This window comes from Palaemon carinicauda, chromosome 9 (genome assembly GCF_036898095.1).
Source record: "Palaemon carinicauda isolate YSFRI2023 chromosome 9, ASM3689809v2, whole genome shotgun sequence".
Lineage (NCBI taxonomy): Eukaryota > Metazoa > Arthropoda > Malacostraca > Decapoda > Palaemonidae > Palaemon > Palaemon carinicauda.
In genome coordinates this window covers 149,859,495-149,879,941 of record NC_090733.1, presented here as the reverse complement: position 1 = coordinate 149,879,941, position 20,447 = coordinate 149,859,495, and the positions used below count along the sequence as shown (strand labels likewise).

General features: G+C 43.2%; 1 protein-coding gene across 2 annotated transcripts in view; it reads right to left on the bottom strand.

The window, feature by feature from the left end:
- LOC137647272 (heat shock protein Hsp-16.1/Hsp-16.11-like) overlaps positions 1-20,447 on the bottom strand; it is a 57,610-nt gene that overhangs the window by 1,266 nt on the left and 35,897 nt on the right. For both annotated transcript variants that reach the window (XM_068380669.1, XM_068380668.1), the window contains exons 2-3: positions 20,160-20,412; positions 3,837-3,993 (exon numbers count right to left, since the gene is read on the bottom strand). In XM_068380669.1, coding sequence (XP_068236770.1) covers positions 3,837-3,993; positions 20,160-20,393 — 391 coding nt within the window. In that variant the 5' untranslated portion in view covers positions 20,394-20,412. The remainder of the gene's footprint in view (positions 1-3,836; positions 3,994-20,159; positions 20,413-20,447) is intronic.

The following is a 20,447-nucleotide window of genomic DNA, read 5'->3' as shown; positions in this document are numbered from 1 at the left end:
TTTGTTTCGGACCTATTACAAGATCAGGAACAACAAAGCAATCTAATGCTGGGTAAATTAATGGTGCTTATTTACACATTACATTAATACGCAACTTTGCTATATAATATTTACTAATGAATTAAAACTATCAAACTAAATGCCATACACAAATATGAGTTGATGAAATCCTTTAACTTACAAATTAATAATCATTAGCAATACTGTACATCAAAAAATTTAGAAGAGCTAAAAAAATAAATGATGATTTTAATCCAACATTAGCCAACTTGCTTTTAAATAGAAAATGCTCAAATTGCCAACTTGACACCCTTAATAAAAAAATAAAAATAAAATTTGATAAGTAGTGCTTGCACATAACTTCTTTTCTTCCATCTATACCTGTTACTTTCCATTTTTTCATCTACTATACAGTACCTCCATCCTCACTTCCTTTCTTCCATCTTATTGTATGAGGGGCATCCCCTCTCGCTTATAGACACTGAATGGCCTCCAAAGCCATCTGCCATCTGACACACATTCATAAATCCAAGCCTCTGCCATTTCCCCCTTTCACCAATTTCTCTTGCATTTTCACAAGAACCAAAAATTTACCCCCACCTCTTATTATGATTTTCAATCTTGCTAGCCAGCCTATACTTGTAATTATTATTGTTTTTACAAACAAGGCCATAACCATAGTTGGAAAAGCAAGATGCCACAAGGCCAAGGGCTCCAACAGGGAAAAATAGCAGTGAGGAAAGTAAATAAATGGGCTACAAGAGAAGTAATACAGTAAATAATCAAAAAATATTTTACGAACAGTAACATTATTAAATTAAATCTTTCATATGTAAACTATAAAAACTTCAGAACAAACAAGAGGAAGAGAGATAAGACAGATCAGTGTTTAAGTGTACCCTTAAGCAAGAGAACTCTAATCCAAGACAGTGGAAGGCTATGGTAATACACAAGGCTAGAGAAAAATAATTTAATTTGAAGTGTCCTTCTAGACGAGCTACCATAGCTTAAGAGTCTCTTCTACCCTTACCAAGAATAAAGTAGCCTCCAAACAATTACACTGCAGTAATTAACCCCTAATGCAAAGAAGAATTTCTTTGGTATTCCCAGTGCTGTCAGGTGTGTGAGGACAGAGGAGAATGTGGAAAGAATAGGCCAGACTGTTCGGTGTGTGTATGTTAAGACAATCACTGCTGCTGGTTCTCAGAAATGGCTATACCTTTCTATCCCTTCCTTCCGCTAAAACAAAAGTTGCTTCATCTCAGAAACAGCTCTGCCCTTATAACCTTTCTTTCCGATAGGTCAAACATTGTTGCATCTTGGATACGGCTATACCTTTCTAACCCTTCCTTCTGTTAAGATGATCATCGCTGTATCTCATAAACGGCTATGCCAGTCTAACCCCTCCTTCTGTTAGGACTAACATTGCTGCATCTTACAAATGACTAAGCCTTACTAACCCTTCCATCTGTTAGAACAAACATTGCTGCATCTGCAAAATGACTATGCTTTTCTAACCCTTCCTTCTGTTAAGACCATCAGCATTGTATCCCCTCATAAACGGCTATGTCTATCAAACCCTTCCTTCTGTTAGGTCAATAACTACAGCATCTCATAAATGGCTATGCCTTTCTGACACTTCCTTCCATTAGGACAAACATTGCTGCATCTCTGAAACGGCTATGCCTTTCTAACCTTTCTGTTATGACAAACATTGCTGCATCACAGAAATGGCTTTGCCTTGCTATCCCTTCCTTTTGTTACAACAATCACTGCTGCATCTTCTCAGTAATGGCTATGCCTACCTAACCCTTCTTTCCATTAGTACAATTGTTGTTGCATTTTCTCAGAAATGACTGTGGCTATGCCTCTCTAACACTTCCTTCGATTACAGCAATCATTGCTGCATCTCCTCAGTAACAGCTATGCTTTTCTAACCCTTACTTCAGTTTAGACATTTGTTGCCGCATGTCTTCAAATATGGACATGCCTTTCTAACCCTTCCTTCTGTAAAACTCTTATGCAGGTTGGAAAATATATTAAAATTATTTAATGAGAAAGAATATACTGTACTGAAAGTACAATTTTGTTTTGGACCTATTACAAGATCAGGAAAAACAAAGCAATCTTATGCTGGGTAAATTAATGGTGCTTATTTAGACACTTATTTCATAAATACGCAAACTTGCTATATAATATTTTCTAATGAATCAAAACTACCAAACTAAATGCTATACACAAATATGAGTTGATGAAATCCTTCAACTTACAAACTAACAATCATTTGCAATACTGTACTGTACATGGAAAATAAATAAAATGATTATTTTCAACTAAATCCAAAATCAACCAACTTGCCTTTAAATAAAAAATGCTTAAAGTGCCAACTTGACAACCTAAAAAAAAATTATTCACACAAGAAGTAGTGCTAGCACATCAACTTCTTTTCTTCCATCTATACCTCGTTTAGTTTGCCCTTTTTCCATCTACTACATAGTACCTCCATTCCCACTCCCTTGCTTCCAGATATTGTATAATGAGGGGGTTCCCCTCTTGCTCATAGACACTGAATGGCCTCCAAAGCCATCTGCCATCTGACACAAATTCATAAATCCAAGCCTCTGCCATTTCCCCCTTTCACCAATTTCTTTTGCATTTTCACAAGAACCAAAAATTTACCCCCACCTCTTATCATGATTTTCAATCTAGTGAGCTAGCCTATGCATGTAATTATTATTGTTTTTATTGTTATTACAAAGCTATAACCCTAGTTGGAAAAGCAAGATGCCACAAGCCCAAGGTCTCCAACAGGGAAAAATAGTACAGTGAGGAAAGGAAATAAATAAGCTACAAGAGACGTAGTAAATAATCAAAATAAAATATTTTAAGAACAGTAACATCATTAAATTACATCTACATCTCGCATCTGAAAACTATAAAAACTTCAGACCAAACAAGAGGAAGAGAAATGACAGATCTGCGTGCTCGAGAGTGTACCCTAAAGCAAGATAACTCTAATCCAAGAAAGTGGAAGGTCATGGTACAGAGGCTATGGCACTACCCAAGACTAGAGAACAATGGTTTGATTTTGGAGTGTCCTTCTAGAAGAGCTGCTTACTATAGCTAAAGAGTCTCTTCTACCCTTACCAAGACTAAAGTAGCCACTGAACAATTACATTGCAGTGGTTAACCCCTTGTGCAAAGAAGAATTTCTTTGGTATTTCCAGTGTTGTAAGGTGTATGAGGACAGGACAGAGGAGTGTGGGGAAAGAATAGGCCAGACTGTTCGGTGTATGTGTATGCAAAGTAAAAATGAGGGATCCAATGTAGTACTGTCTGGCCAATCAAAGAACCCAATAACTCTCAAGCAGTATCAAGAATTCCTAGATCTATTTTTCCATAATATGCTTTAAAAGCTTGTAGTATTTTTTCTACTTGTATTTGTTTGCATTTTATTACTGATGTACAACTAGCAGTAGGATTTCCTGATACATTTACTGTCTACGTCACTTGATGTTTCAAGATTAACCAAGTGTAACATGTTGAGAGCTTTAGGAGTTGGTCATCATTAAAATGCAAGGGGGAAATCTATAATTAAAATGTTATGAGAAAAAAATTGAAAACCATTATATTTCTCACAAAATTGAAGTAAATTTAATACTTGAGACATGTATATTAGCTCTCTAGCAATAATGAGATCAACTGAGTAAGTAATGGGGGGATAAGGTAATAATGATGGAATTGCTCAAACTTGAATGACTAAACTTTAGTCTAAAAAGCTTCTACTTATAGTACTTTCAAACCTAAAATGAGTAACTAATATCAACTGAACTCACCTTTTAAAGATACCTTCACATCTTCAGGCTTTGCATTGGGGAAATTGAAGGCCAGTTTGTATGTTTCTGGAGTCGATATATCTTCTACATCACCAAACCTTGGCCTAGGTCTTATTTCTGTCAACCTTGGCATCCCAGATTCAATAACACGAGGCAACTACAAAATAAATGGGAGAGAAGGCAATTGAGAGTTATTAAATATTTTGCCAAGCAAACCAACCAGAGTCCTTCAAAATAAGAAAGGGTATTCAGCAGTACTGGAACAGCAATTGAATCGTTAACAAGGGACTTGGTTATCAAATAGTGGTGGTGCAAGGGTAAAACCCTACCTGTTACAGGAAAGCCACTTTTTTCCTTATGACAAGGAATGAGAGGTTTTTGAGGTGGGAAATTTAATAACTGGGTTTGTGTACCCATGAAAAATAATTTTTCTTTTTTAAATCTTGGTTATTTCCTGTACAAACCTTCTGTCCTATAAAATAGGTAAACCCTAAAGTAAAACGGATGCAAGGGTCTGGGGATAACATTTATGAGGTAGAGTGAGGCAAAGGTGCCAAGACACCTTTAGCTCCAAGTAAACAAACAGCTAAACTGAACATTTACCCTAGGCTTGAGTTTTTACTTGAAATGTAACCTGCTTTCTAGTTTCTACTGGGGCTAATGAAAAGGATGCGGCACTCAAATATGAGATATCAAGTCGTCCTCAATTAGCACTGCAGTGCCATGACATGGCACCAAGCAATTTAGTGTCAACTTACAAGGTCAAAACTAGAGTTCTAGGACTCCAAAGGGGGTTTTGCTACACACAGTCACCACTCCACAAAGGTAACACTCATGGTATTTTGAAGGTTTGTATCATCACAGGGAAAAAAAAATCATCACATGCTTGCTTTCTTGTGCACTCAAAAAAAAAATTCCTTATTGCAAGCAAATGTAGGAAAAGCTCAAGCAGAGAGAATGTGACAGTAGATCTGTAACCACTGCAACCAAAGACAAATCTAAAGTAATTTGTATTTTTCTAACAATACAAACCATGAGCTTTTTATTAGGGAATATACTTTTAGCAAAGCTGGAAGACAAGCCATAATACTTTTAGCGAGGCATAACTACCGCACCGCTAGTTAGCTGGGGGGGGGGGTGTACCAGCTACTCACACACACCTGCGTTGTCTTGTCACTTCTGATTGCAGGGAGACGGGTGGTGGGGGGCCAAATTTGTATACTGTAAAGAGCTCAAGGTTTGCATTAAGAAAAATGATATTTTAATTATAAAATAAATTTTTGAATATACTTACCCGGTGAATATATAGCTGCAACTCTGTTGCTCGACAGACAAAAAACTGTACAAAAAACTCGCCAGCGATCGCTATACAGGTTGCGGGTGTGCCCATCAGCGCCAACTGTCGGCCAGATACCAAACTCCATGTAAACAAAGACTCAATTTTCTTCTCATCCCACTGCGTCTCTATAGGGGAGGAAGGGAGGGTCGTTTAATTTATATATTCACCGGGTAAGTATATTCAAAAATTTATTTTATAATTAAAATATCATTTTTAAATATTTAAATTAGCCGGTGAATATATAGCTGATTCACACCCAGGGTGGTGGGTAGAGACCAGTTAAATATGTTTACATCTTATGAGCTAAGAGTTTTTATTTCATTTTAGAAGTTATCAAAATAACAAAAACAAAATAAATAGGTACCTGGTAAGGAAGTCGACTTAGACGATTACTCTGCCTTATAAGTACGTCTTCCTTACGGAGCCTCGCGATCCTCTTAGGATGCTGACAGATCCCTAGGAGCTGAAGTATCAAGGGCTGCAACCCATACAACAGGACCTCATCAAACCCCTAATCTGGGCACTCTCAAGAAATGACTTTGACCACCCGCCAAATCAACTAGGATGCGAAGGGCTTCTTAGCCTTCCGGACAACCCATAAAAAACAACAATAAAACATTTCAAGAGACAGATTAAAAGGATATGGAATTAGGGAATTGTAGTGGTTGAGCCCTCACCCACTACTGCACTCGCTGCTATGAATGGTCCCAGTGTGTAGCAGTTCTCGTAAAGAGACTGGACATCTTTCAAGTAAAATGACGCAAACACTGACTTGCTTCTCCAATAGGTTGCGTCCATTATACTTCGCAGAGATCTATTTTGCTTAAAGGCCACGGAAGTTGCTACAGCTCTAACTTCGTGCGTCTTCACCTTAAGCAAAGTTCGGTCTTCCTCACTCAGATGTGAATGAGCTTCTCGTATTAACAATCTGATAAAGTATGATAAAGCATTCTTTGACATAGGCAAAGATGGTTTCTTAACTGAACACCATAAAGCTTCAGATTGGCCTCGTAAAGGTTTGGTACGCTTTAAATAGAACTTAAGAGCTCTAACAGGGCATAAGACTCTTTCTAGTTCATTGCCTACGATCTCCGATAAGCTGGGAATATCGAAAGATTTAGGCCAAGGCCGAGAAGGCAGCTCATTTTTGGCTAGAAAACCAAGTTGCAGCGAACAAGTGGCTTTTTCCGACGAAAATCCAATGTTCTTGCTGAAGGCATGAATCTCACAGACTCTTTTAGCCGAGGCTAAGCATACCAGGAAAAGAGTCTTAAGAGTGAGATCTTTCAGGGAGGCTGATTGTAACGGCTCAAACCTGTCTGACATGAGGAATCTTAGTACCACGTCTAAATTCCATCCAGGGGTAGCCAAACGACGCTCCTTGGTGGTCTCAAAAGACTTAAGGAGGTCTTGCAGATCTTTATTGTTGGAAAGATCTAAGCCTCTATGCCGGAAGACCGATGCCAACATGCTTCTGTAGCCCTTGATAGTGGGAGCTGAGAGGGATCGTCCTTTTCTCAGGTATAAGAGAAAATCAGCTATTTGAGCTACAGAGGTACTGGTCGAGGATACAGAAACTGACTTGCACCAGTCTCGGAAGACTTCCCACTTCGATTGGTAGACTCTAATGGTAGACGCTCTCCTTGCTCTAGCAATTGCACTGGCTGCCTCCTTCGAAAAGCCTCTAGCTCTCGAGAGTCTTTCGATAGTCTGAAGGCAGTCAGACGAAGAGCGTGGAGGCTTTGGTGTACCTTCTTTACGTGAGGCTGACGTAGAAGGTCTACCCTTAGAGGAAGACTTCTGGGAACGTCTACTAGCCATCGAAGTACCTCGGTGAACCATTCTCTCGCGGGCCAGAGGGGAGCAACTAACGTCAACCTTGTCCCTTCGTGAGAGGCGAACTTCTGCAGTACCTTGTTGACAATCTTGAACGGTGGGAATGCGTAGAGATCCAGATGTGACCAATCTAGGAGGAAGGCATCTATATGTATTGCTGCTGGGTCCGGGACTGGGGAGCAATAGATTGGGAGCCTCTTGGTCAGCGAGGTTGCAAAGAGATCTATGGTTGGTTGGCCCCAAGTGGCCCAAAGTCTCTTGCACACATCCTTGTGGAGGGTCCATTCTGTTGGAATTACTTGCCCTTTCCGACTGAGACAATCTGCTATGACGTTCAAGTTGCCTTGGATGAACCTCGTTACTAGGGAGATGTCTTGACCTTTTGACCAGATGAGCAGGTCCCTTGCGATCTCGTGCAACGTCAGTGAGTGGGTACCTCCTTGTTTGGAGATGTACGCCAAGGCCGTGGTGTTGTCTGAGTTTACTTCCACCACTTTGCCTCGAAGGAGATACTCGAAGCTTTTCAAGGCCAGATGTACTGCCAACAGCTCCTTGCAGTTGATATGCATGCTCCTCTGACTCGAGTTCCACAGACCTGAGCATTCCCGACCGTCTAATGTCGCACCCCAGCCCAAGTCCGATGCGTCCGAGAAGAGAACGTGGTTGGGAGTCTGAACAGCCAGGGGAAGACCCTCTCTTAGGTTGATATTGTCCTTCCACCAAGTCAGACAAGACTTTATCTTTTCGGAAATTGGAATCGAGACCGCTTCTAGCGTCTTGTCCTTTTTCCAGTGAAAAGCTAGATGCTATTGAAGAGGACGGAGGTGTAGTCTTCCTAGTGACACAAATTGTTCCAGGGATGACAGCGTCCCTACCAGACTCATCCACAGCCTGACTGAGCAGCGTTCCTTCTTCATCATCTTCTGGATGAATAACAGGGCTTGATCTATTCTGGGGGCCGACGGAAAAGCCCGAAAAGCTAGACTGTGAATCTCCATCCCTAAATACACAATAGTTTGGGATGGGACCAGCTGCGACTTTTCCAAATTGACTAGGAGTCCCAATTCCTTGGTCAGATCTAGAGTCCACTTGAGATCCTTCAGACAGCGACGACTGGAAGAGGCTCTGAGAAGCCAGTCGTCCAAATAAAGGGAGGCTCGGATGTCCGATAAGTGGAGGAATTTGGCCACATTCCTCATCAGCCTCGTAAACACGAGAGGAGCTGTGCTTAGGCCAAAGCACAGGGCCCGAAACTGGTAGACCACATTTTCGAAGACGAATCTCAGAAAAGGTTGGGAGTCTGAGTGAATGGGGACGTGGAAGTAGGCGTCCCTTAGGTCTAGCGAGACCATCCAGTCTTCCCTTCTGACCGCTGCTAAGACTGACTTTGTGGTCTCCATGGAGAACTTCGTCTTTGTGACAAAGACATTCAGAGCACTGACGTCTAGCACCGGTCTCCACCCTCCTGTCTTCTTTGAGACTAGGAAGAGACGGTTGTAAAATCCCGGTGATTGAAGGTCCGAGACTTTGACCACCGCTCCCTTCTCTAGCAAAAGAGACACTTCCAGTTTCAGGGCTTGTCTCTTTTCTTCCTCTCTGTACCTGGGAGAGAGATCGATGGGAGACGTTGCTAGAGGGGGTTTGCGTACAAAAGGGATTTTGTACCCCTCTCTGAGTAACTTTACAGATTGTGAATCTGCGCCTCTCCTCTCCCAGGCTTGCTAGAAGTTCTTGAGTCTGGCTCCCACTGCTGTCTGAAGTTGCGGGCAGTCAGACTCTGCCCTTAGAGGACTTGGATCCTTTCCTCTTCCCTCGTTTCCCTTCGGCACGAGCACCTCCTCTGCTGGAGGCTCTGCCACGAAAGAGCGGGATAAAGCGAGACGCTGGAGTGTCTATCCTCGGTCTGGCGGAAGATGAAGGCAAAGGGGGAGCTTTGCGAGCTGAGGACGCAACCAGATCATGGGTGTCCTTCTGAACTAACGAAGCGGCAATTTCCTTTACCAAGACTTCAGGAAACAGGCACTTGGAAAGGGGAGCAAAGAGAAGTTCAGATCTCTGGCATGGTGTAACTCCAGCAGACAGGAACGAACAGAGAGACTCGCTTTTTCAGGACTCCGGACGTGAATGAGGCAGCTAGCTCATTGGACCCATCACGGACGGTCTTGTCCATGCAGGACATAATGAGCAAAGAAATATCTTTATCTGTCGAAGAGATTTTCCTGCTCAGGGCTCCTAAGCACCAGTCTAAAAAGTTAAAGACTTCAAAGGCCCTAAAGATCCCTTTAAGAAGGTGGTCCAGGTCTGATGGTGACCAACAAATCTTCGAGCGTCTCATGGCAAGGCGGCGGGGAGAGTCTACAAGACTTGAGAAGTCGCCCTGGGCAGAGGCAGGAACTCCCAAGCCGAGAACTTCTCCCGTGGCATACCAGACGCTCGATCTAGAAGAGAGTTTAGATGGGGGAAAAGCTAATGCTGTCTTCCCTAAACTCTTCTTGGACTCTAACCAGTCTCCTAACAGCCGCAAAGCTCTCTTGGATGAGCGTGAGAGGACGAGTTTAGTAAAGGCAGGTGCGGTAGAAGGCATGCCTAATACAAACTCTGACGGCGGAGAACGAGGAGCCACAGAAATAAAATGGCCAGGAAACAACTCTTTGAATACAGCCATGACTTTTCTAAAGTCCAAAGATGGTTGAGTTGTCTTGGGCTCGTCCAGTTCTGACTGTTGATCGTCTTGTTGTTCAGCAACATCCTCATCAGATAGTTCCTCATCCGAAAACTGATGAGGAAACGGCAACGGAGTGGGCAACGTCTGGTTCGCTGAGTCCGGTCGCACTGGTGCATGCGTGACGGAGCCGGACGCAACGTCATGGAACTGCTGCACAGTCAGTGAACTGTCAACAACCATGGGAGCGCGAGGACGCACAGCGTCCACCCGAGACTGTCTAGACCGTCTGGGTTGTGCATTCGAAACCACACCGGGTTGCGGAGGTTGACGCACCGCGTCAAAACAAGTCACCTCTGATGGTTGTTGAACGTCCTGAACGTCAACAACCACCTCCGAGCGTCGCTTAACGTCAACGTGCGGCTGGCAACCCACACTGGGTCGCATCGGTGGAGGAACCACCTCAACTGGTAGACGCGAGAAGGTTACCTCAGTGTCAACAGGACGCACAACCGATCGCTTGGAAGGTTGTTGGCCAGAAGGTTCAGCAGCAACCTTATCCGCATGAAAGTCCTGCATCAAGGACGTAAGCTTGGACTGCATGTCTTGCAGCAAAGCCCATTTAGGGTCTACGGGAGCAGGTGCGGCAACAGACGGGGTTAGCGACTGAAGCGGTACCGCTTTGCCTCTCTTAGGCGGTGAGCAGTCGTCAGATGACGGCAACGAGTCCGAACTGACCCAGTGGCTACATCCGGGACGTTGGACTTGTCCTGAAGGGACCGACTTACGCTTTAAAGGTCGTGAGACCTTGGTCCAAAGTTTCTTACGAGAAACACCTTCAGACGACGAGGTAAAAACGGGCTCTCTCGTCTTACGTAGGTAGGGGCGCTCTTGGGGAGATACGCCTGATACCATGGAGGGAACGTCTGTTCGCTGATCAAGGCCTCTCGAACCCATGCGTCGTACGACATTGCTTCTCCCCTGGGCTTGGGAGCTTGCAAGAGGTCCCGGACTAGGAGGACGACAGGCACGAACAGACGAACCCTCAAGCGCAACACTGTCCACAACACTTTCACTAGGCACTTTATCACTTCCCGCGGCACTTTGGCACTTTAGCTCCTTAACATCCGCCATGAGTTGATTGCGGTCACTTGCAAGGGACTCAACTCTCTCCCCCAGGGCATGGATAGCACGCATCATGTCAGCCATCGATGGTTCCTGAGTGCTAGGAGGGGGGTTAGGAACAACCACTACAGGGGAAGGAATAGGTTGTGGGGCATGAGGAGAGGAAAAATCTATCGACCTAGAAGAACTTCTCCTAATTCTATCTCTCTCTAGCCTGCGTGTGTACTTCTCAAATTCGATAAAATCGAATTCCGAAAGGCCCACGCATTCCTCACACCGATCTTCCAATTGACAGGTTTTACCCCGACAATTGGAACAAACAGTGTGAGGGTCGAGAGAAGCCTTCGGAAGACGCCTAGAACAGTCCCTAGCATTGCATTTTCTAAACTTGGGAACTTGTGAAAGGTCAGCCATTTTGAATTGGTCAAGGGAAAATTCAAAAAAACGATCTAAGTCATCAACAATGAATCCGATACAAAAAAAGAGTTCAAGGATTTATTTGAAGAAAAACCCTGCACAGCGAAAGCTCAAAACCAGAATATAGTACTTCACCAAAGATGATGGGAAAAACTCCAGGTTTCAACAGCGAGTAAAGTACGTCTTGACGACACGTCGACAGAGAGAAAATTGAGTCTTTGTTTACATGGAGTTTGGTATCTGGCCGACAGTTGGCGCTGATGGGCACACCCGCAACCTGTATAGCGATCGCTGGCGAGTTTTTTGTACAGTTTTTTGTCTGTCGAGCAACAGAGTTGCAGCTATATATTCACCGGCTAAGTTAAATATTTAAAAATACAAATTACTACAAATTTGTCATTTGTTCTGTCACTAAGTACAAACCCTTTAGCTCTTTATTAGGGAAGACTCACCCGTAAGGTGAGTGGAAGTCCTAACCAATTGGCTGGTTTTTTACCCGGGGTTTCCCACCGTGCTACGCACGCATAAAAGGAAAACCCTGAATCCTCGTTAAAACTTCATGCAATAGCATGCTTCAGTAGTCTGAGCAATCTGTTGATACTAGTAATGTGACTTGTTAGGTAAGAATTCTCAGAAGACGTACGATTCTTACCACCAACCATAGACATTACCCATTCCAACTTTGCCAAGGGGGCATGAGGACATAAAAAATATATGTAAATATGTCAGGTTACACAAGGAGAGGTGGTTATACCTGCAGACAGCGGAGGTCAGCTTGCAACATACTGTAGGAGATGTGCCAGTCACCCTTCTCATTCATCCCAGACTTAATCCCTGGTAACGCTGCCCTCCACTGTCCACTAATTATCCATCAAGGAGTTTGAGGCTATCAAACCACATTCAGTACACACACAGGATCGATGGAGAATATCTCGGACATCCTGTGGTTTACACCTGGCAGGAAATGGGCAGTGAAGGTCGTCCGACGCAACTTTTAACCAACCCTGTGCTGACCTCCTTCCACTTGGGGCAAGTTCCTGAAGTTCCTTAGAGATAACACCTCAGCATCCACACTGGGCATACAAGTGGATGGTCTGGGTCATCAGCTATCACGAAGCCTCTCAATCCACGAGGGCTTGAATCTGAGATTCGTTGCTGTCAGATTTTTAGGTCTCGAGACACACTCAGGAATGAAGTCGAGTATTACCTGTCTCCAACCCTAAAATGGGAGACGTCGATGTCATAAGAAAGGGTGTGTCTCACATTGAATCTTCTGTCCAAGGCTAGGGCGAGCAGGAAGGTCATCTCAAGGGTCAGGAGAGAAGAACTGATGTCTGACACAGTGGCACCAAGTGTGCTCCTTTCCGAGATTGCAGTAAACTAACCATGTTCCAGGTAGGCATTCTAACCTCCAGCTGAGGACAGATACAGTCTAGACTCCATGTGAGGATAGACAAATCCAACGAAGAGGAAAGCCCTTTCCCGTCAAAGGCTAGGCTCAAAGCTGAGCGGTAGCCCTTTGACCGTCGAGCCCGAGAGGAGTCTCCTCCCTGAAGAGTAAAATGGACTCCGCTATCACTGAAATAGTGCCGTTAAGAGGGATGATACCTTTCCATTACCTCCACCACAGAAGGCTGCTTGCTTTGCACGGTAGACTTCCTCTGATGATTCCAGGGTCTTAATCAGACATTTTATTGCCATAGGTTATGCAAAAAGCTTCTCTCCACAAGGAGACGTTGAATATCCTCCCGTTTCGAAGTCGTAGTGGAATCTACGGCTTGAGGAAAACTTCCCATGTGGTTTTCGAAGATCGTGATGTGGAATGGGATCACTCGGCTCCTATGAGAACACGTAGAAGGTTTGAAAACCATTAGGCCTGATGCCACTTTAGAGATAAGAGGGTTATCGACTGGCCTGGATACCCTTCTTTGTTGAGCGATCTTTTTCTTTGGTCAACCAGAGGGGGGGCAAATGCCTCGACATCTATGCTGGACGTTGTTGTCGGAAGGCCCCTAGCAGAGTATTTGGTGTAAAGGTACTGACAAGCAGTAAATCGGAAGCTTGACCCCCCACCCCCTGGGTCTGTTAGAATTAGCCAGTCGTTAAATATCTTAGGGTATCAGCGGCAAAGAAAATAGCCATATTTGGTCACACAACCATTTTCTGCTTTCATAATTTTTATGCTGTAAAAGGTCTGGTTCTTTGCTTACGAAAAATGATGTCACTTTCAAGCTTCCTTATAGGCTAAAAATGCAATTTTGTCCATGCATATATACCCAGAATTTCCTTATCTCAGCCATAGCGACAACTGAAATCACAACTTCATGAGAAAACTCCTCAATACTTATATTTTATTGTTTTCCGTACGATATGTTGGGCAACAATAACAATGTGCATGAGAGTAAACAACCTTTATGTTCAGTGCATTACATGTTGCAGCCCCTGAGAAAAATATTGGCTATATTGCTGGCTCATTGATGTCATTCTTTAGGGACTCTGCAATATATGGGTATAAAACCATCAATAATAAAGAAAAATAGAGAAAGTGGATGTCTGGATATAAGGCAAAAAAGAAAAAGGAATTACTAAAAGATGGTGACGACTACAAACCAGGTGACTTCTAAAGCAACTGAACCTGGCAACAATGTGAAGTTAGCAACTACGAAACGGCCCCCCTTAAGCTTCTATCATTAATTTTAGCTTATCATAAGAGAGGATAATATATCTTTAGAAAGATAGGGGACCAGGAGCCTTGTAGCAATCACCTAAGAGCTCTATCAGTGAAGGTAAGTAAAAGAAAAATTGTTTTTCTCAAAAATATTTTTCATTTCAAATTCTATCTACTTCGTTAGCTTTAAAGATATTCCAAAGATTCAAAAACCTTTTTAATCCCAGATTGAGGTGTATTTCAAGCAAAAACTTTTGAATTTCATCCTCGCTTTTTTTTCATGTACATGTATTGCCGTATTTGACAGCCTATAAGACACACAGGCATAAATCTATTAACGTTTTCAGCTGATGTTTATAAATGAAAGTCACAGCAATTTAGTTTAAATTGCTTTCATTTTAAAGAATTTATTTTTAAAGTGCTGGTAATAATACAATAATACCAGCAATAAAAATAAAACGGATGCATGGAGTTTACTGCAAGTAAAAGTACCTAATGTAAGCTGGGTTAGATGAGCCTAAGCCTACGGTAGGTCTCAAACTTTACTTATAATGTATAAGACGCAGGGCAGCTTCTATAGCCAAAACTTTGGGAAAAAATTGCGTCCTATAGGCCATCCAATACGGTACTAATTGTTTATTTTTTAAATTTTTTTTCAAAAATTGAAAAAAAAATAAATATACATTTCAGTGCTTTGTGAAGTTATTGTTTGCATTCTATATATCTTATACTCGTTAATAAATAGTGATATACAGTATTTATTTTTTCAAAAAATACTGGAAGATAGATTTTGAAAAACATGGAATAAAACAAGAAAAAAAAATTAATTAACAAACTATTGGCTTAATTAGAGTAAAATTCGGGGAAATAGTCTATTTTATAAACACAATCACCCTGTGTGAATCCCAAAACTGCATCTCAAAAATAATTTCAGAGCCTGCCAATACCCTTAAAAGATGAATGCTGCTCCCATGAATCCCAGTTGTCACTAGGGAAAAAAACTCCCAATGAAGAAATGGAGGAGGTGTGACCAAGTCGAAGAAACTGCACCTTAACTGGTTTTACCCATTGTATAGGATGATTCTTGGATCCTTCCTTGAAGACGCAGGGACTGAAATCCAGCAATGAGCATCCCACTTCCAATGTACAGTATTCATAAAGTCCTCGAGTCTGACCGCTTGTCTTACCATGCCTGTCGTCTCAATCCTGCAGGAGGTTTTATGAACAAATTCTTTCCGGGAGGAGATGTCGAATTCCGGAGTTCAGCTAACCGGAGCCTTTCCACAAGAAAACACGACTGTAGAAGCTTGGATACCATTTGATGAAATAATGTGATCATGCACCGACGACGTACTGTAAAGCCCGAGTTCGGATGTTCGTATGGACATTTGGATTCGCGTAGATTGTATAGAGACTCGCCCTCCCATCTCAACAGGTGGATGGGTCTGTGATGATGTGTAGATCTTTTTAGCCGAACTGTGGATAATCTGCCCCTAGAGTCAACTCGGTGACTCGGTGTGTTTCGCGAACAACTTGTTCACATAAGCCCTTGCAGGAGAGAGCTCTTCGTTCAACTTTGATTCCCTGAACATTGATCATCAGTACAGTACTCCCAAGGAGTTTACCAAGTGGTCTTGTGCGATCCTACATTAGAATTTGCATATACTGTAAGGACTGAAGGAATCATGCTGGTTGGACGAGCCATGGTTGAAGAAAAGACGAGTAGGAGAGCTACTGTAGCTGACCCCAGTTTAAATGCTACCTAGTCGTCCCATCTGATGAACCAACTTCAAGTGGCTAGAGAAAGGAAAGGATGAAACCAAGACCATTATCGACGCCCTGCGCGGAGGAAATCCCAAAAGAGTAAACCTAACTCGCAAACGAGAAAGAAGTTACAGTATCCCTATAGAAAATCAGATTATGCTTCAGAGTTTGTATTCCCTCTACTGGGTGAGCTAACTCTGGTTGGGGGAGAGATTCGTCATCAGCACGCTAACTAACAAGACCAAGGTCAAACTCTGGGTTGGCCGTATTTAGCCTTCCCCACGGAGTACCCTGAGAATAAAGGCGAGAAGTTGCTCTTGCATAAGTACCGAGGGAGGCTGAGCAAACGATGACAGGGTACGAGGAGAAGATTCCTCAAATCTATGTTTGCTATAGTTTGTAAACGTAAGCATGAGCTGGATCAATCACCTAGAAAATTGGGGATGAAATACATAACCCCTAAGGATTATGTCTTATGAGACTGTTGTTTTGTGCAGGCATGATGGTGCAAGGAGATCGCAACCAGTCCAAACCGTGTATGTGATCCGATGAGTTCTTTAACTCATGGAGAGAAGTTGGAGAAAAGACTCCAAAACGAATTATATTGAGTTTCGTTCCGAATCACAGGGGAGGCGGCAGCCACAAGTGATCGGAAGAACTCTATTTGCGGGAATCACTGTGCAGGACTGTACTATGTTCTACCTTCATGGTGAGGTCTGGGGGCAAATGGGCGAGAGCACATGCACGACTAATGTAGATCTTACCAACTTGTAAGGTAATCATATACCAAAACAAGTGACCTGAATGGTTAGAGACAAGGAGCAGAGGAGGCGACTAATCACTAACGTCAAGGGCACGTCAGCCAACTAGTAGTAGTAGTAGTAGTAGTAGTGGTCTGACGGACATTCGCGAGCACTGCCAAAAACCAGTGAGCCGATGAAGAAGCTTGCGCATCCGCATGCGCGGTCCCTTTTAAATACCTGTGCATGACATCTTGTAGTAACATAGAGGGCTGAGCCTCGTATAATGAAGTTCTAATAAGATGTATTGCATTGGGAATCCATTTCTACTGTACTTATGTGATAACAAGAAGTTCTGAGTGGCAAGTGAGGTAATAAGCACCAAGGCTGACAAGTGTGCTGTGCCCCTTCTACCGTTGGCGAGAGCTGGGTTAGGTTCCAAGAAAAGAGGTGCTGAACTCCCTCAACTGTATGTCATGGTAAGCACTACCAAATTAAAGAAACTGTAGAAGTCATAGATTGAAGTTGTGCACTGCCGTTGCAGAGTGCACATCGAAGTAGTGTACACCTGTGCGCTCCCGCAGTAGCAGGCGCTAGCGTTGAGGTAGATCTAACTCTTGTTCTGGACAAGAGTCTTAGTGTGTGTCATCTAGATAAGGAGACCTGCTAGGAGACTCGAAGCCATCGTTGAAGCAATAGCACTTGAATGCTATTGTGTGTGACGAGTGAAGAGGAAGTAGTCTTGCTGGGAATAGCAATGTGCCTGCTAGCAGTGAGGATTGTAGCTGGTAGCATTCTGCGATCCTTGGCAGAGAAGTTCTAGATTGCACGGTGTTGGCAACGACCCCCCAAGAGTCAAGGACTCAGAGACTCATCACTGGCTGTCAGCAATTCTCCCTGCAAGCGGGAAGATTGTTATTTGTCAACAGAGGAGAGCAACTTTACTTCGGAAGGGAAAGTCGCAAGCTGGGCAGCGCTGTGATACTGAATAGTGGTCGTGATTCTTGGAGTTGTCACGAAGTAGCCTGCAGTGGCATATTGGAAACTCGGTGGAGAGCTAGAGCCTGGTCACAAGCTGGTCTGCATTGTCTCGTTGTTAATCCTGAAGTGCGGTAGCAAACAGAAGGGCGATCACGAGTAGAGGAATTGTCAAGGGTTGATTGCGGTTGCTGCAATTCAAGAAACCTAGTACTGTAGTGAGCTGATGAGCGATCACAAGGAGGGGAGTGGCCGTGAACTGGAACCTGGTTTTAAGCAGGTAAGGAGTGTCACCTGGGCGATGTCGGTGAAACTGCATGGATTGTCAGGACTCCCTCGGGAGTGTGACGAACACTACTGTGAAAATCTGAAGCAGGAACTGGACGAGGCGACGAGATAGGTCAAGAAGAATCTACTAAGCGAGACGATTCAGCTGGGCGAGACGATTCAGCTGGGCGAGACGAGACAGCTGGGTGAACTGGAAGAGCGAACGAAGGCAGACGGTCGCTGGCAGCGTCAACTCGCCAGCAAGGTATCGCAGCTGAACCCAGCTTACGAACAACCTCATCATCACGCTCTGAGCAATTCGAGAAAGACATGAACGAGTCCAATGTCATTCTCTTAGTCCAGAGTGGCAGAGACCACTTCGGGGAGGACCGAACCCGCGTACGGGAAGGGAGTTCCCCATGAGTAGCAGGAACAAGATACTGTACAGACTTTGCCCTTTCCCCGTCAATTGAGCAAGCTCAGAACGATGTAGTAGTTTGCAGGTTGCACTCAGACGTAGCACGCAGACTGCCTATAGTCCATTTCTTTTATCGAGGCATATTTGCACTCGCAGGGGTGCCCTTTTAGCTGGGAAAAGTTTCCTGATCGCTAATTGGTTAGACAAGATAATTCTAACCAATCAGCGATCAGGAAACTTTTCCGAGCTAAAAGAGCACCCTTGCGAGTCTGAGCAAATATGCCTCGATAAAAGAAATGGACTATAGTGTCCAAATGCCGACCACACCCCAACTTTTCACTACATAAAAAATACAGTGAAATACCGAAAGATCTGGGCGAAATGGGAACAGTCATGAAGAAATGGGTACAGGGAACTACCCCTTGATTTTATACTGGGCAAGGGGACCCTGCTGGAACCTACCTTAGATTTTCCCTATCTTTTTTCAAAATACAGTCCTATCTGGTTTGTGATGCAAATTTTTTTCTATCTTTTTTCTGAGGACAGATATTACATGCAACAATATCCATGGGAAATCAATGTCAGATAACAGAGGCAATTACAATGTGATGGGAACACAACTGTCAGTGATAAGACTGGTCACACAATAGAAATAGCACATGATAAATGGTATACAGCCTCTATTCTGAATTTCATCAAAAGGTCCACTTACTGTCTGTGAAGTGCCCTGGGTCAACAAACTTTTTATTTTTCCGGGAATTTCAGGCAAGAAAAAAAAAAAAAACAATAAACAGTAAACACCAAAGATGACTAGTGTCCTAATTCCCAAGCATAAACTATACTGTGCCCGCTTCTACTTGAATTCCTACTGAGTATAGGGCACGATGTTAATTACCTGTTGGAAATAAAAAAAAAACTTATTACAACATTTTGCTAGAGAAGCTCAAGCCTCTCTAACTAATAAAACCAAAAAAATCATAGAGTTTTTCACACAAACTCTTATTATAACGAGGGAGAACGCTGTCGTCAGCACAATAAAAGGAACTGCCGCAGGCAAAGGCAGTGACGGGGCAGGAGCCGTTACTTTCACGGCAACAGACACTAGAGACTCCTTCGGTGCAAAACCTTCGAAGTCTAGGAGGAGCACGCACATGCTCGCGATTTTGCACTCCCTTTACCGACTGCCATCGCAGAATGATAGAATGCATCGTAATCAGCGCTGAAGAAAACCACTCGGAGAAAACCTAACTCACAAACGGGACTGAGCTGCAGAAATATGCTTCTGACTTTGCTCTTCCTCCACCGGTTGCCATTGCAAAACAAGGAGTGCTTCGTCATCAGCGAAGAGGAGCAAGACCGAAGTCAAGCTCTGGGTTGGAAGCAAGCAGCTGTCTCAAAGACGATGAAAGTGCATCAACACGGAGAACGAATTGCCTATGGGGGAGGACAGAGCTGCCTCACTAGAGGAAATGCAAGGGTTGTCCAGTATCAAAGGGAAAAGATCGTAAGACCAGGTTTCTCCACACTCGAAGAAAGCCTCCCCCTATGCCGTCTCTTACACAGCAACACTCACATCTGTAAAAATAAACAAAAACTAAAAGAACAAATTATTCATAAGGCCAGTCAAAAGGTTAGGCGGTGGAGAGACGAACGTCATCTCTCCTCCGAGCCAAAAGCAAAAGTGATGAGACAACACAGGTGTGTGTGTGAATGGGGTAGCTAGTAATACCCCCTACCACTTTCCCCCTAGCTAACTAGCACTGGGGTAATTGTACCTTGCTAAAAGTCTAATGGCTAGTCGTCCAGCTTCGCTGAAAGTACATTCCCTAATAAAGAGCGAAAGGGTTTGTATCTAGTGACGAAACAAATTACTATTCCTGTGACACTACTAATACCATCAAAGTTCAAAATGTGAAAGTTCAGGAATTCACAAAATGTAAAACCCAAGGGGAAAAAGGACTCCAAATGGTAACAAAGTATTTTGCAAAGACAGAAGTTCGAATCTTTGATTTTTAGAGCATTGTATATTAAGTTAAATTTTATCATGAGCAAAATAAAAGATTTGTCTGCTGTATGAATAATAGAAAAACTAAATGATTAACTACTTACATCTCTGAATACATTGTCTACATCTCTCTTGAATTTCTTTTCCATATCTTTCATGAATTCTTCCATCTGGGTAAATGGACTATCTCGTCCTAATCCTCCCCGGTAAAAGTGTCGCACCTGGTTTGAAGATGGCTTCAAGAAAACATAAATTGCAGGTCTAACACCAACATGCTTATTCATGTTTAGAAGCCTGCGTGCACCAGACAAGTGGCGTGCTATGCGTGGTGCCGACATTTTCCTGGTGACTGAAATTCTGAAACATATAACGACATTTTAACATGCAATATA